The sequence below is a fragment of the Mytilus galloprovincialis genome, chromosome 6 (assembly GCF_965363235.1).
Source record: "Mytilus galloprovincialis chromosome 6, xbMytGall1.hap1.1, whole genome shotgun sequence".
Classification (NCBI taxonomy): domain Eukaryota; kingdom Metazoa; phylum Mollusca; class Bivalvia; order Mytilida; family Mytilidae; genus Mytilus; species Mytilus galloprovincialis.
In genome coordinates, this window is record NC_134843.1 from 6459685 (window position 1) to 6477855 (window position 18171).

General features: G+C 31.5%; 1 protein-coding gene across 2 annotated transcripts in view; it reads left to right on the forward strand.

Moving 5' to 3' along the window:
- Positions 1 to 225: 225 nt before the first annotated feature.
- LOC143078805 (inositol 1,4,5-trisphosphate-gated calcium channel ITPR2-like) overlaps positions 226 to 18171 on the forward strand; it is an 88647-nt gene continuing 70701 nt past the window's right edge. For both annotated transcript variants that reach the window (XM_076253787.1, XM_076253788.1), the window contains exons 1-2: positions 226 to 446; positions 5833 to 5942. In XM_076253787.1, the coding sequence (XP_076109902.1) occupies positions 300 to 446; positions 5833 to 5942 (257 nt within the window). In that variant the 5' untranslated portion in view covers positions 226 to 299. The remainder of the gene's footprint in view (positions 447 to 5832; positions 5943 to 18171) is intronic.

Below are 18171 nucleotides of genomic sequence, written 5' to 3' on the forward strand. Positions count from 1 at the left end.
TGTAGACAGGATCTATAGTATCTGGCCCAGAAATCTGCATACTTTGGGTGAGTTCTTCTTTCATCTTTTCTTACGCAAGGATCTTTATTGCAGCTTGAATAAATAAATAGTAGCGCTAAATGCATGTATTTATTTATGAATTGAATTACCGCGAAGGAACAAATTGATACAGAGATTGAATGGAAATATATTATCATATAAATGTTTGTGTATCACTTATAGTATATGTTTGACAAAGTCGGGACTAGGACATTCATTTAAAATTCAACACTTGCTACTCAAGAATAAGACACTTATAAATGTCCAGACATAACAGTTTATATACTTTTGGACCATCGCGACACAACAGTATACTCGATGGAGGACAGTTGCGACACAATAGTATGTGTAATGGAGGACAATCGCGACACAACAGCTTGTATTATTCTCATCCAATGCAATCTAAAGTAAGGAAATTTATCTAATATTAAAATTAAAGTGTTGGGATGTATTTATCTGTAGGTGCATTCGCTTGTGTGTTTTTGTGTTTGGTTTAACCATGTTTAATAGATAATGTGTAAGCTATACGGAAAGTTCGACGTGTTTTAAAAACGTATGATACCGTTTAACTTACTCTAGAACACAATTAATGGAAATCAAACATTGGTATTGTATAGTAACAGTACTTCAATTGATCCGGATGTTCAAAGTTTGTTTTTATTATCCATAGATAAATCTGAGCAACTTGAAAAATAAAAGTTTCAAAATGTTCTCAAAAACCTACAGTGAAGCTAGGGAAAAGCATATAATAAATGATGAATAATTGTAAAATTAAGAGGATACATGGTTTATGTGATCCTCAATATGTTGCACGATAGTTTTTGTCTTGCTTGGCACAATTGGTCATCATTAAATAATCTTTCGATTGTTTGCTTATTCGGTTCGCGTTATGATAAACGAGAAAATTGTTTAATAAATTGAATTCTAATATCTTAAACCTATCACATAAATTTCAGATATTCGTAATTAAAAAGATGCCATGTGAAATATCAGTAATTGAATTATAGGATATATTTACCTTAAGTCTTTGGTCTTCCTTCGTGTATTTTTAAATTGCGAAAACCACAAATATAGTCTTATTTCTGAGATATTGTCATTAATATTAAGATACATGTATAGGAAACAAAATTATTCTAAGAGGATGTTTTGCTCGAGGATATCTCAGAAAAAGACATTGACAAGAGTCATTAATCTTGCTTTTGTTAAAGGTACCAGTCTTAAATTTTCAACATGAAGGGTAACAAAATAGTCCATTTTTTTCCTGATTTTTTTTCTGAGCTCATTTTTTTTCTGTTTGATTATATGATTTTGCTGAATTGAAACATATATATAGATTTTTAAAAATCTTGCATCTTTATGGAGATATCAATCCATGAATTGGATGTTTACTGGAAGTGGTGCGGCCTAGTAAACAGCAAACAGAAAGTAGAAAAATAATATTTTTACTTCAGGGTTACGTAACTTTTTATTCTTCGTGGCATGACCCACTTTTTTCTCTCGTTTAATAACAATTTAACATTAGTTCATACACGATATGAACATGAAAAAAAAATCTGTGTAGCATTTTTTTTTTCTCTCATTTTCAAAGATCAGCTGTTTTGCTTGTTAGCCTATGGAGCAGTCAATTACAAGACTGCAACCTTAAGCTGTCGCTAATAACTGTTGATAAATTTCAAACTTTTTGACCTGAAATACTCTTCAACTTCGTATTTGATTTGTCTTTCCAACTGTTTGTTATTCAAGCGCCACTGATGATTCTTATGTTTACGAAAACGTGTGATCAAAAGTTTTGGAATTTCAAGTTACAGTGATATCAGGAGTCACATTGATAACTATTCACTTTAGTGATCGGTGTGTATATGCCATGCACTTATCAATAAAAAGAAAAGATTTTGACTATTTGGGGAATATTCTTATACCTCGTCCTTTAAATATTTGCCACATCTCAGTTTATCGAAATAAAGAGATTTTAATCAAGCACTCATGTTTGCTGGTGTATACTCCTATTTTTAGCTCACCTGACCTGAAAGGTCAAGTGAGCTTTTGTCATACTTGGCGTGCGTCGTCCGTCGTCCGTAAACTTTTACAAAAATCTTCTCCTTTGAAACAACTGGGCCAAATTTATCCAAAGTTGGCCACAATCATCATTGGGGTCTAGTTTAAAAAAATGTGTCCGATGACCCGGCCAACCAACCAAGATGGCCGCCATGGCTGAAAATAGAACATAGGGATAAATTGTAGATTTTGGCTTATATCTCTGAAACCAAAGCATTTAGAGCAAATCTGACATGGAATAAAATGTATATCAGGTCAAGATCTATCTGCCCTGAAATTTTTAGACAAATCGGACAACTTGTTGTTGGTTTGCTGCCCCCGAATTAGTAATTTTATGGAAATTTTGCATTTTTTTGGGGTTATTATCTTGAATATTATTATAGATAGAGATAAACTGTAAACAGCAATAATGTTCAGCAAGTACGATCTACAAATAAGTGAACATGACCATAATTGTCAATTGACCCCTAATGGCGTAATTGCCCCTTATATAGTCAATTTTTAACAATTTTCATAATTTTTTCTAAATTTTTGTAAATTTTTACAAAATATTTTGCACTGTAATTACTGGGCTAAGTTCAATAAAGATAGAAATAATTGTAGCAACAAGAATGTTCAGTAATGTAAGATCTACAAACACATCACCATCACCAAAACACAATTTTGTGATGAATCCATCTGTGTCGATTGTTTAATATGCACATAGACCAATAGCAATTCTGACTTTTTCTGTTATATGATCGATCGATAGTTATCGGTTAATTCGAACTTTTTGTATAGAGATATATATTTTAGTAAAACAAAATCGGCTTTATTATGGTCAAAATGGCGGAGATTCCAAACTTAATGTTATAATAACTTAATAGAATCTACCCCATTGACAGACTGCTCTGATTTTAATCAACAAGTATTTGATCGAACAATAACTGTGCAGTTCATTTTAATTTTATACTCTCATGCTGTAGCATGTACCTGTAGACTTAAATATGTAATAAAACGACAGTATGAAAATGATAATTTATTTTCTAATTAGTAATGACATTAAAAAGTTGTTATGATAGAAACCTATACAATATACAATAACCAATATATTTGTTTCCGGTTATTATAAGAACCAGGTTAACCTCAATCATTTTTTGTTTTTTTTTCTGCTCACAAACTTACAACCATCTGGATTACAATTTAGTAAGATTATCAAGAAGAAAAAACAATTCTTTTTCAACTGATGTAACGTATATGCTTTGTGGGATAACTAAATAAGCAGTCATATAGAAATATAGATCGACATATAGTCAGTCATGTGTCATGTTGTCGTCAGTGACTCAACAACTGATATGCATTTCGTCTCTGGGCTTCTAAAATGTTGTAAATTACAAAATTTTCAAGAAAAAAATATCTCACAAACAGGCTTTGAAAATTTTGACAAAATGCATGCTTCCAAAATGTCGTATGTGAACTTGAACATTTTTGTAAATAGCAGTGAAATAAAAACATTTCTGGATCATCCAAGAACTTAAATTATTTTCACAGAAATAAAGAAGTGTACAAGTATTGTTTTCCCAAAGCCATTCTACAACAATTTTCAAGTTTTCATACAACATTTTGGAAGCAAACTTTACAAACAAATGACATTGGCTATTTTGTAATATGTCTTATTTCACACATTTTGATTGATCTAACTGTATGCTATTTTGTAATTCGAAAGATTTCCTCTCGCCAAGACCATTGGTGTCAAAACGAATTTTAGCCAAAAAAGTCATATACGCCATTTTAGAAGCCCAGCGACGATTTGCAAATGCATATTAAGGTACATGTAGTTCTAACATTTTTAGCTTAATTCAAAACGTAAAATATACACCTACACGCACACAACAACTCACATACAGCGAAGTCTGAGTCAAAACATATATTTAAGAGAAATATCTGATACTTCACTGCTAAACATGCAATTATTTAAAAATTGAATGCTTCTTTTTGTAACTGCATTGGGATGTTAAAGCGTTTACCGAAGTACATGTTGTATGAAGCGCGGAAGCGCTTCATTCTAAAAGTGTGCGCAGGGTCAACGCTTTTACAACCCTATGAAGTTACAAAAAGAAGCATTCAATACTTATAATTACATTTTTTTTAGCTAGGATCATGAAAACACGATTTTTATCAAGTTTTTATTTAATTTACCTGTGCACTTTATTGTGGCACTCGTGTCATCATGAATGATAAATTTTATTGTTTAATGCAATTGCTTAAGGAATAACGCGAGATTACAGTGTAGCCAATCAGAATAACGTATTATAATTAAGAATTGAATGCTTCTTTTTGTAACTTCATTGGGGTGTAAAAGCGTTGACCGAAGTACATTTTTGACGCTTCATACTAAAAATGTGCGCACGGTCAACGCTTTTACAACAAAAAGAAGCAATCAATACTTATAATTACATTTTTTAGCAATGATCATGAAAACACGAATTTTATTATTGTTTTATTTAATTCACCTGTGCACTTTATTGTGGGACCACGTGTTATCATGAATGAAAAGTTTTATTAAGCAATGCAATTGCTTACGGAATAACACGTGATGTGCAGTTAGCCAATCAGAATAAAGTATCATATTGAAACATACATCTAATGTAATTATTGAAATATACATCTAATGTAATTATTAGGAACTGCTCGACTAGGTGTCCAGCTAATATCTCCAGGTGACTCATTTTTTTCTCTCTATGGTACACAATGAACGGTTTACATTCATATAAAATGTTCTTGTTCTGATCATAGATATAATCTTGTTTACAAACGTCTATCTTTCCATTATTAATATCAATCAGGCTTCATTCGCATGCAGAAGAATGACAAGTCAACTTTTCGATACTGAAATCATTTCGATTATAAAATTGTCCAATTAAATAGAAGTTGCAATCAATGAAAGAATGTGTGCAAGCGGGAATCAGGATCTTCTTCAAAAATAACGTCTGACTTTACATTCCAGTGTGTGCAATTCGTGTGATAAGCAAGGATAAAGAAAAACTTAATAAGTTATTTCGATATTAAATCTGATAATCCCTGTCATCCAGTGCCAAGAAAATATTCAAACAAATAACAATTATGGGCATTAATTGAACTCTCTTATCCAGTTGTCAAAATGTAATACATTAACACGATGGTCTTACGAACAAGGTAAAAATCTGAAAATAAAAAGATATTCAGCATTGATGCTGACTGGGCAATTAAAAATTACAGAGATGAGATAATTAGTCTTGTGTTACAGGGAGATGAGAAAATGGGGAAATTGGAAGTTTAAATGAAATTTGGTTTTATGATCGGACTCTGCTGCAATGAAATAACTATTATCTTTTTTGTGATCATACATTTTATTTTAGCGCTCAGTATAATACAAAGTTAAAATCCATTGATGCAGAAATCTACATATGTTATAGTTGTTGTTCATAATTAGCGGTAGCATAGATGATAGATCAGCTCAATAATTAAAAGAATGGGTCTTATCTCATACAGCGTAAGGTAAAAGACAGGATCGTCAGCAGTGGAAAGGTAGAGCTGATGAACCGAAAGTAAAACAGTTGGCAATAAACCGCAACGTTACCCTAAATTAACACCATTTGACGAGTTGCGATAGTTAGACTTGTCTTGACTGTACAGGAAATTATTATAGTGTAGATATTTTATTCTAAAAGGATTTATTAGTTGGAAAGACAAAATAAATTTAATTAAATGTTTTTGTAGCTACATGGGTATAACGAGGAACCCGGCATGGGTGAATATTTATGCATTGGAGACTATGTTTGTTTGTATTGTGAAGAAACTGAAGGATACGTATATAGTTCACAGTCAAGGTAAGGTCTTTCTATTTTAAATGTTTTTTTCTTTATTTTTCTTTTTTGGGGCTATAATCATTTTATAATGGATAATAATTACTTACATTTTAAAACAAGAATATGTTTCAGCATGAATATTATATATACATGCAATTGGATTTCTTTATGTTGAAACCAGCGATCCGGCCTATCACATGATATACACTTGAAATTTATCTGAAGTATGTATATTTGTTGAAACTTTTTACATTGACAATTAACAATGAAAAGTTTTTGATGTTTTTTTTATGTTTTGTTTTGTTTTTTTTTTGTTTTTTTTTTAAATATTTTCAATTTTAGGGGCCAAATTATTATTCATATCTCCACTTTTTCATTTAAAAGAAGCGGACGTTTTTTTTTGTAGAGAACCAAATATGTAATTACGGATTGTTGTCATATATTACTAAACGGATAATGGGTAATGTTTAAAGTTTGAAAAAAAAAATCATAATTTCGTACTATGTTGTAAATTAGTTCGGTATTGATGAAATTACTAGTACTTCTTTATTGATAGGTACATGTAGGTAAGACAGACATATCGCATAATGACGAACATGTGTGTTACTTCAGACTAAACAAACAAAACCAGGATGGACACAAACTTAGGTTATACTCGTGATAACTTACTTCATTATATTAATATTCCCTCCGCCAATGTGCACTAAGTAATGGTGTTATTTTAGGTGACCAGTCTGTTTACTAGAATGGTAGCCGAACAGATGATCATTTCACCAGAATGATCATCTGTATGTTATTAACCGATATTTATAAAGGAGTTTATACTGTACCTCTTTCTTATAAATTTATTCAAATAAGGTATAATCAAGTCAAATAAAGAAAATAATATGTAATATTTGTTTAACTGAACTGATAGACAGGGTTGTAGATAACTCTTATATAACAATTAACAGGTACATACAATCAACAGGTACATACTTATATAACAATTAACAGGTACATACTTATTTCGCTAGAAATGTCGTCCTGTAAAATATAGGTGTTATGTTTCCTTATATTTTTTACACTAAGGGAAAGACGCATCTTCGCTAAACAAGGGTTACGACACACTCCCGCTCTCTCTGGACATATACGATATGTGTTTTCTCATTGTTAAAGACTTTACGATTGCCTATCATTGCTTAAGTCCACTCCATTATTTTGTTTGGAGCTGATTTCAACCTCGCGTTATGGACACTATAGCTCTCTGATCTTTAAAGAACTTTTGCTACACTTGAACTCTTTGATGGGGATATAGGTTGTTTGTATATGAAGACAATTTTTTCGTATATTCAACAAACCTTAAATTTCAGTAGGAAACATCTCTAGTTTCATCCCAGTCGATCAATTCTATATAATCACCTGATTTATTGTAAAGTTGTCCTCGTTCTTGGTATAAATGTACTATTTGCAGCTGGACTTGAAGCAAAAGTTAATCAATCAATTGTTAATCAATTTACTAAAAACTTAGAACTATGAAATGTCCGTTCAGGGAAAGAAACGAAATAAAATATGAACACTGGTGATCGGTAAAATTATATCTGATCGTGATTGTTTATACAGAGCAGAATATAAAGGTATACTTTATGCATATTCTAGTATGTGATCCTTTACCAAGATTGACTGTATACCTTTCAGCGATGCAGTTGTAATCAATTTAATTAATACTACGACGATAAATCCAACGTCCAGATCTAGAAATTTATTCACAGAAGTAATAAATTGTACTTTTATTAAATATTTATTAATGTTAGATTGGCATATTTAAGAGCTTATGAATTTGTATCTGGTGTTAACGCACTTTTCATTAGCCGCATTGTATGTTTTAATCCCATATCTTTTTCTGTATCAAACAGAATGTATCTGCAGTTGTTTATATGTTTAATAAAGATAGATCACATATGGGGCTGCAGTGCGAGGAAGATATTAAATAAACAGTATTAATAATTAGGAGGAATGTAGAGTCATCAATGAAGTTACGTCGTGAGAAGTTATTATGATGTAACCTGTTGAAGAATCATTGAATCAATATTATTGGAATGCAATATATACATTTTACGAGATAAGAAAAATATGTAGACATCATACGCATACATTCAATACCACGTATATTTTCCTTCCTTCTACGACAAGTACTTTCGGTCAAATATAAACTGCAATTGTTATACATGTTCTACAAACAAGAGATATAAATGTTCGGTTAAGGAAAATCAGTGTTGATGATTGTATAGATGTAAGTGTGTTCTGAACCATAGAAAACATATTAAGGTGACAAAAAGCATCATATATCATTGTGTTTCCCGTGCTGAAAAAAATATGGACCATACCAAAGCTATCTTACATTTTTAAATCATACATAGTTATTACGTTCTAAGTTACAGTATCAATTTCTTCAATCATTGGAAAGAGGTTGATAACAAATATAAATTATATCATAATATAATAACTTATGAAAAAGTTATATTGAGTCAAAGTCTTTTTCTTCCTTGATTTCCCTAAAAAAAAATTTAAACAATTTCTCATTCAGTCATAGTGATGCAATACTCTGACGTGTTAAATTGAACAATGCAATAAAACATGACATTTAGGGCTATCAAGGAGGTTGCATACAACCTCCCTTTGGGCTATTAAAAGTTGCAACAAAAATATTGACGGAGTAGACGTGATAATTTATTGTTGAAATTCAATTCAGTAACATAAAATAAAAGGCGTATATGCACATCAATGTGGTTTGAATAAACAATTAAATATAAATAAACAAATGCATTTTTTGCTTTTTGCATTTCAATTTTTCAATAGATATAAGAAGATGTGGTATGAGTGCCCATGAGACAACTCTCCATCCAAGTCACAATTTGTAAAAGTAAACTATTATAGATCAAATTACGGTCTCCAACACGGAGACTTGGAACATACCAAATAGCAAGCTGTAAAGGGCCCAGAACATTACTAGTGATCATTATTACTAGTGTTCAATAAATCTTTGAATTAAATCTGTAGCCTTTTTTAGAGTTTGTTGTCCTTGAACACTAATCTATGAAACCTTTAAATCGTGTACAATGCTGTATTTGAATATACTCTACTAAATCGTTTGGTGATCTTCAGATGTGTTTTGGTTTTGTGTCGTTTGGTTGCTGTCCTGTTGACGTTAATTATTCGGGCGTTATTGATATTGTACGGAAGCGTATTAGCGCCACACATTTTTTTTTTTTTATTTTTCTTCCTATGTTTGCGTTATAACGCAAACCTTTGCGTTACAACGCAAACCTTTGCGTTGTAACGCAAACCTTTGCGTTAAACGCAAACCTTTGCGATATAACGCAACCTTTGCGTTATAACGCAAACCTTTTGCGTTATAACGCAAACCTTTGCGTTATAACGCAAACCTTTGCGTTGTAACGCAAACCTTTGCGTTACAACGCAAACCTTTGCGTTAAACGCAAACCTTTGCGATATAACGCAAACCTTTGCGTTAAACGCAAACCTTTTGCGTTATAACGCAAACCTTTGCGTTACAACGCAAACCTTTGCGTTAAACGCAAACCTTTGCGATATAACGCAAACCTTTGCGTTAAACGCAAACCTTTTGCGTTATAACGCAAACCTTTGCGTTACAACGGAAACCTTTTCGTTATAACGCAAACCTTTTGCGTTATAACGCAAACCTTTGCGTTATAACGCAAACCTTTGCGTTAAACGCAAACATTTGCGATATAATGCAAACCTTTGCGTTTTAACGCAAACATTGTTTTATCTTATTTCTTATTTAAGATTCAAAGGAAACAGTAGTTATTAAGGAGGCTGTATATAATAAGATTTATCACCTTTGTAGTTATTGCAAAGTAAACTGCTTTAATAATTAGATCATATCAATGACTAATAATGAGCAGAATGATATAAGAAGATGTGGTATGAGTGCCAATAAGAAAACTCTCCATCTAAGTCACTATTCGTAAAAGTAAACCATCATAGGCCGAATTACGGTGTTCAACACGGAGCATTGGCTCACACTAAACAACAAACTATAAAGGTCCCCAAAAACGATATCCAAGTTACTACTAGTATATATATTACAAAGAAAATTGAGTAAATTGAGGTTATACCTAAGAAAAAAATCAACCCTGCTAATATAGCTATAACCGAATATAAATATACTTCCAAAGTAAGCTCTCGTTTGAGAACTGTGTAAAGTAGGTTACATTCAAACAAGCTACCCTTTGGCAATAAATGTATAGAATGAAGATGTTTTATTAATAACATTATGTTCTCTCTATTCAAATTGCTACCCAAGCATCTTAAAAATACTTCATTATATTGAAATGAAAATTCAATGACTTTCTATCAAAGAATCTTGATCATATTCTGAGATTTAAAAAAAAATGTTTCCTTATTAATAATTCATTTTAAAGCAGAAAGATCATTTTGTCTATTTGACTTGGAGGTTTCACAATTGTATGACATTATTTTTGATCTTTCAATTTTAATATGACTATATACTAAACTATATCTATTTTCTTGTTAAATTATATACTTTTCTGATGCACAAATCAGTCTTAATTTATGTATAATTGCACTTCAATTATTCCATTATTCCTATGCATATTTATTATAATGATTTGGCCTTGTATGTATGTTTCTTTTTTTATCTACTAGTAAATCACATCCGAAATGAATGACAGACGGACATATATACAAAACTTAATGAATAATTGAAATAAAGATGTTTGCGTTATATCGCAAAGGATTGCGTTGTAACGCAAAGGTTTGCGTTGTAACGCAAAGGTTTGCGTTATAACGCAAAGGTTTGCGTTATAACGCAAACATAGGAAGAAAAATAAAAAAAAAAAAAAATGTGTGGCGCTAATACGCTTCCGTAATATTGTCCATACTAATCGTATTTAATTCATAATGCACATGAACACATTGCAGACTTGAATGTATGTAAGTTATACTTTCTATAACCTTGGGGAATCTAAAAGTTAGAGGTCAGTGTAAAATCTTCTTTACACCAAATCTGTAAATGTCATCTTCTCGTGCCTTCTATCTTATACCAAAGAATATAGTATTCAAGTTTGTAGATTTAATGGTCAGTGGTCAAATTTAATAGCTTTGTCACGTGTTTAATACATTATCGTCGTGTTGGGATCGTATCGTTTCATTGGCCCGAACGACCCCACAGTGGTCAAAAGGAGGATAAAAAGATTATTTTCTTACATCTCATCCGTTATTAGTTTAAACATAAAATACCAGATGTGTAATCAATATACTCATGACCGTGGTCAAGGTTTGATAAATAAGTTTCTGTATGATTCGAGCGTTATTCGTGTCTATCAGTGAAATGAAATATGTATCTTGGTGATACTTTATATAAAAAACATTATTCCATTCATCTTTTTTTATTTGGAAAAACGAAAAATATTTGTATGTCCCACATAGAGCATTATGGTTTTTTTTTTGTCATTGAGTCCGTTCGTCCGTCCGTCCGTCTGTGCCGAATAATGATTATAGTTAGTAGTCTGGCATAACAAATGACCTTTGTAAATGTCGAGTTTTTTCAAAATTGAAAAAAAATATATTTTTCGAAAAGGTTAAAAATGTATCGTGCCATACAGCTTATTGCAGTTGTCATCTTGGAAACCAGAATATTGTACCAGCGAAAACGCCGAAGTTAATGAATAAAGGCAAATGAACATAGGTACATTGCAGCAATAAAAGTTAAATGAAGGACCTACATAAAAAGAACCATTAGGTATACCAACTCTGATGAGTGAAGTATCCAACTGAGGCACCGACACCTAATGTGTTACACGTACATAATAAAAAGAGAAATACATACAAGCATAGTTATACATGATAATGAATTTATGTTTTCTATAATTGAATGTGATAGTTATCGCTAAGAAATGTATAAGACTGACACGACATTCAACCAGAAATATCAGGTTAAAGTGAACCGTACACACACACAAATGACAAGGACGGATACTAATTTCTTTGATGTTGCTCTAGGTTAATGTTGTCTGCAATCTACACTTAATGAAATGTTCTTACATGAAAAGGAAGTATTTGAGATGTTCTTGCAGATAGATTCCTGAACGATAACTTGTGTTTCTAGCTTGTTTGATTTGCTTTGATGCACCAAATGTGTCGTTTAATTTATCATAAGGGTGGCTGGTATCACCACAAACTTTTTTCTTTCGTTTTGCGATGTTTTTAAACTTATCTTTTGTTTGTTTTCCATGAGAAGGAAATATTTGAGATTTTCTTGTGGATATTTTCCTGAACGATAACGTGTGTATCATATTGTTTGATTTGCTGTCTATGGACCAATATGTTTGGTATCACCATCAAACATTTATGTACTTTCAATTGGCGATGTTTCTACACGTTCTTATTGTCGGTCTTCAAATATTTGGCTTGAACAATGAACAAAGACAACAATATGTTATCAAGTGATCTGGTTAAGTTAAAATGCAGCTAAGTAATCGCTTATAATATAATCAATTATCTTTTAAGATTTGTTTTGCTTTTGAATTAATATTAATAGAATCACTTGTCGATCTAATTGTTTTTATACAACAATCTGCCATAGCTGAAAGTGATTTGTGCCATTTTAAATGGAGTACCTATCATGTACAAGTGGAAATTGTTAAGCAATCTAGATTATAAACATGATAGAAACAATGCATTTCTCCTTGAATTTATTATTGTACTTGTTTAATTTTGAATAGGATGATTGCGAATAACAACCCTCAAGGCGCATGGTCTAAACATGTGCAAAAATACCAGACGAGAGTTCATCGTTCTGGATACAACAAAACAAAACATTGGACAAGACAAAACAATATTTTATTTGGATGAGATGGGCGGAAACATTTTTCAAAATTAAAATAAAATTCGCCGCTAGCGAGTGGCTGCTAGCTTGAGCCTGGTTAATATGACATTGAATTGTGAGGTAACAGCATTAGCGTTCTACGTGACTGGCACACGGCGAATTTTATTTTAATTTTGAAAAATGTTTCCGCCCATCTCATCCAAATAAAATATTGTTTTGTCTTGTCCAATGTTTTGTTTTGTTGTATCCAGAACGATGAACTCTCGTCTGGTATTTTTGCACATGTTTAGACCATGCGCCAACAACGAAATTACATGTCTAAGTTTATACTTCATACATGTCCATGTACTATGATTAAATCAAGTACTTAATCGATGTTGAGGATGACAGGTATTACCTAATTGAAAATTTTGTTTACTCGATACAAAAAAAAAATAATCTTTTAAGTGCAAAAAAAGGCCAGGTTACAGCTCGCTTTCAGATTTATTTTTTTATTTTTTGTTGTATAGTAAAATTATTTTCAGACAAAATATCTAGTTACTGTTACTAAAAACTTCAAAGTCATATAAGCTATTTATTTGTTGTTGACATGAAGTAAGCTGTAATAATCTTATCATTTTCTAGAGGTCTTCCTTTGATTATGATTTCAAAGAAAACATACTGAAATAGAAGTTGAATTCAAACTGTCGAGATGGTTTAATAAGAATTTCAGGGGAATGACTGTATTTGTTATAAATAACAAGCTCCCAGTGCAACAAAACTATACAACAGTTTATAAGACAAACACTTTTTATGGCTTTTTAAGATAGAGCAAGGTTGTTACTAGCATTGCATCTAGTATTAAATATCGTTGGGTTATTGGCTGCTTAGCGTCTATTCAATTGGCGTTGTATACGCAGGGTTTCGAATTGTTCTTTATTTTCCAATTTACGAGACGCGTCTTATAGAAACTACAGAGTGTGTCTGCAAGTTTACAGATAAGAACAAGAATGATAAATATAGGGTTTATGGCAATCAGATACTGAAGGACAGCGACAGAAAAAAATGTAAAACATCTGAAAAAATGTAGCATTAAATAAACATGATACAAGTAATGTGTCGTGTACATTCACTCATATCATTAAAGTCTTTCTCTTCGAACTTCATGCATGCCTACCAGTAACGGAACATGATAGTTAATTACAATTGCAAAAATATTTATTATTTTCTTTCAAGTTAAAGATCACAAGAAACATTATTTTTATCATTATTTTATAGCAGTTAAAACAAAGAGATTGTTAGAAAACAACAAGTGCATTGGAGCCACTTACTTTTGTTTTAGTTTTCCTGTCACGTCTTTGAAACATACAGCATAAAATGTTGACGATCTTTTTCGACATTATATTTGTTTTTATAAATCTGACTTGAGTACTTAGTTTATCGAACCTTACGCTCTATGTTCCCTAAGCATGAACTTAAAGCCAGACAATTTTCTCAGCTTACACCACAATTTGGAGTTCAGTATGACGTCCATTTTCACTAAACTAGAACACAATTTATTAAGGGCCAGCTGAGGACCTCCTCCGGGTGTGATAATTTCTACAGTGAATACTCATTGGTGCCTTTTGTCTGTTATCTGCTCACTGATCGGGTTGTTGTCTCCTTGACATATTCCCCATTTCCATTCTCAATTTTATCTATAATTCTGGCCTATTTCGTTTGTGATAAAGTATATTAAAAGTTTTACAACAATAGTTGAACTTCACTGTCTAAGCATATAATAACTACACACAGCGCAACTAAAAATGTTTATAAACATTATTTCTATCATACTGAGCAAATATATATTATGAATGACGAAGCCAACATACTTATACAGCTACACAGATCGGATTTATGGTGTGCTTGGTTTTATTTGAAAGGAAAACGTTCCGGGCGGGTTTTTTTTTCTCATTGTTGACGCCCGTACGGTTCCCTAAAAATACTTACATGTAAATCTTTTGAAAATCATACCACATCTCCTTTTTCATTTCAATACATTGTACATATAACTTTATTCCAAAACTTAATGTAGAATAACATTACGTAGGTGTGTTAGCCCCCTCCATCCCTCCCCAAATTAAAAGAAACAAAGTTATTTCCTAAAACTTTTGAGGCTGTCCCACAGCCAGTGATTTACTATAATTGCTACTAGGTGTGGGTTACATATTACAAATAATTATTTTTTTTTTTTTTTCATTTCTTGATTTAATACTTATTGAAAATATGAAGTTATGATATACGTAGCAGACTCAATAAGTTTTAAATATTCAATTAATAATTCGTATGCAGCAAATTTACGCTATGCATTTATTCTAAATATGTATCTAGCTATTGATGAAAGATTTGTTTTAAGATAAACATTACATAAATGACAAAGCTTGGCTAAGGAAGCTTTAAAGCAAAATTTCATTATGAAAGCACAGTGAATTAAATTAGCTATAGTATTAAACACAAATATATGACAATTTTATGACCCTTCACATCAAACACATTGGGAAGTAAAAGGAAATAATATACCCACCCAAAATATTTACATATTTTTTCATTTTATATAAAAATAAAATAAATTAACATTTTGCGTATAATGAAGATCAACACCCTTTACAATATCAAGTATGAATAATCGTGCTAAATGAACGTGTTGTTCAGAAATTGACTGCTCTACTTCATGAAAACAAAAAAACTGAAATAAACAGAACCTGAACTTTGATATGTGTACTGTAAGGTTCTGACAATTTCTGAATATCTGATTTTCTTACGAATTCTTAGATGGAATAATGATTGATGTTTGTTTATTTTATAAATCAAAAAGTCAATAAAGAGAACATCTCAAACCTAATCTTCTATCAATATAAATAAAGCTGTATATTATACTGAATATCCAAACTGAACATTCGATCTTATATTTAATTTCCTTAAATGATAAATTTGATTATTATTATTATGTATATAAGACGCAAATATGGACACCCGACATAAAGACGGAAAAAAAAAAGCAAAAGCAACCAACAACAGTATATCTATTTACATATACTTTCTAAAAAAAAAAAAAGAAGAGAAAACTATATATGTTATGAGACAAGCCTCACAAACATAAGTGTAATCTATTAGATATGTGGAATAGTGTTGTTGTGCCATGCAGTTCTACCAGAAATAATGATTTCGATGTACTATGCAAGGGTAGTCATGTTACCACGTACAGAAACATTTAAGCTCATCAATGTAGACTTCAAATTAAGATAACTTATTTGGCAAAAAACAGAAAACCATCGAATCATGTAAATCTGGTATATGTGCTGTTCTATTGACTACCCACCGGGCCAGGTGTTTTTCAACAGAGCACACAGAACGCTGATGTCATGGATGACAAATGACTCCACGTGTTATCTATGTATCGACTCTATAATTAGTCCATAGATTCATCAAAACTCCCCTAAAGATGCACACCAGTAATAATGCATAAATCAGAACAATAGTTATATAATAAAATGTGTTTGTGTGTGGTACGTCAGGTGTTGAGCAGTTGTTACGCTTGTCGTTGGTCGTCATAAAAATAGTTCTCTTTATTATAGACACAAGTTTGTAATTTGTAAAATAGTGAATTATGTAAACGCACCTCGCAAAGTTCAACATGCATCAAGTTATTTGTATATATTTTGGTATAACTTATGTAATTCAAATATAACAAAATAACTGCATTAGAAGTTTTTATTGTGTGAATTTTCAGAATAAATCACAAATGTATAAACCCGGATATGGAATAGTACAACACAAACATAGCTACACCAATAACAGAAAACATTAAAGGTAATCTTTTGTTTAAAAAATCTTCATTGATTTTCAAATGAACAATAACATACCAGTTTCGTAGGTGTGAACTGAAAAGTGGGGAGAAGTGCGGAACACTTCTGAAAGTATGACGCAATATACAATCAAATACAAAACAAAACGCATAGCACGTCCATCTGTCTGGTTTGTAGTACACACAACTTGGGGGAAAAATGTATTTTACTGAGTCCTTAATTTCATAATCTATCTGTTTACCTACTATTCTTCCAGTAAATCCGAAATCCTATCATGAGTTCTTAGATTTTTACTGTCCCAATATTGCGTGTCATTGTTAATCAAGTTTTATTAGAACAAATTCGCCCCTTATTCCAAATACCCCAGCAGAGGAACACACGAAAAAAACCACATTTGGATTCTAATATGTTATTTGTTTGTATCTTAAGCATTGCCATTATTATTTAGTGTTATTGTGTCCCATACACGCGACCTATATTTCGGAGGATATAGAATTACCGAGCGCCCGTCTGTTCATCCATCTTTCTGAGCGTTATTATTGTTTAGCCTTCTAATTTGTACAATTCTTTATCAAACTTATATTAAAGGTGTATATCAACAATGTTTCGACAAGTTTGAAATCTTTACCGATCTACTATTTTTAAAGAGTTGGAAGTATTAATTATAAGGATAAAATTGTTAGAGCTCTAATGTGTACCATATACTTCAAGTTTGTAGATTATGAAACTTGTATCAAAGGATGTAGCTGTTAAATTCCTGTCCACAGAATTGACTCAAATTCTCTCTTTCGATAAATAACATATAAAAAAATACAAAGTTTATTTTGATGATAATGAAACTAACTAACTGTCTGCTGAAACCGAATTGTTATGCAATGCGTCATTCTGGTATATGTTTGAAACAATACAAAAACGTAATTAAATAGTTCCAAGCTATATTGTCAAACTTGAGATAATGCCCCTTTAAAGAAGTTTAATAGGTACATTGCATTTCCCCAGTAATACCTGTTACATATTTGCTACATATTGTTACGTACTCGCTACATACCAATGATGTATTGATGACTCTAATTAACCAGTAACAGGTGAAGGAAGTGACTGGAATTCCGGATATTATACTTGATTAAGTAAACAGTCAGATCTTCAAATATCGTAATTTGACAGTTGGAACAAACATTGGAATCAATCGGGAAAATCTGTTTTATTGCGGTCATTAGATGCATTCTAAATTACTATGACACGTAGAAGGGTTTTATCATCACATTACATACACTTGTATCAAAATAAAAATGATGCATATTTTATAATTAACAGCTTCATTTACTACTATTGAACTATGCACTGATAAGTTCTGTAGGTAATAACCTATCTGATCCGGTTGATCACATCAAACAGAATGTCTTACGTAACGACATCTTTATACTTTCATTTACTTCATATCATAAAAACAAGATGCTGTTATATCCTAATGAAACTTTTTATCTACACACATTCTTGTTATAAAGTCGGATTAATGGCATACCTTTACCAAACACATCATATAAAGCACCAT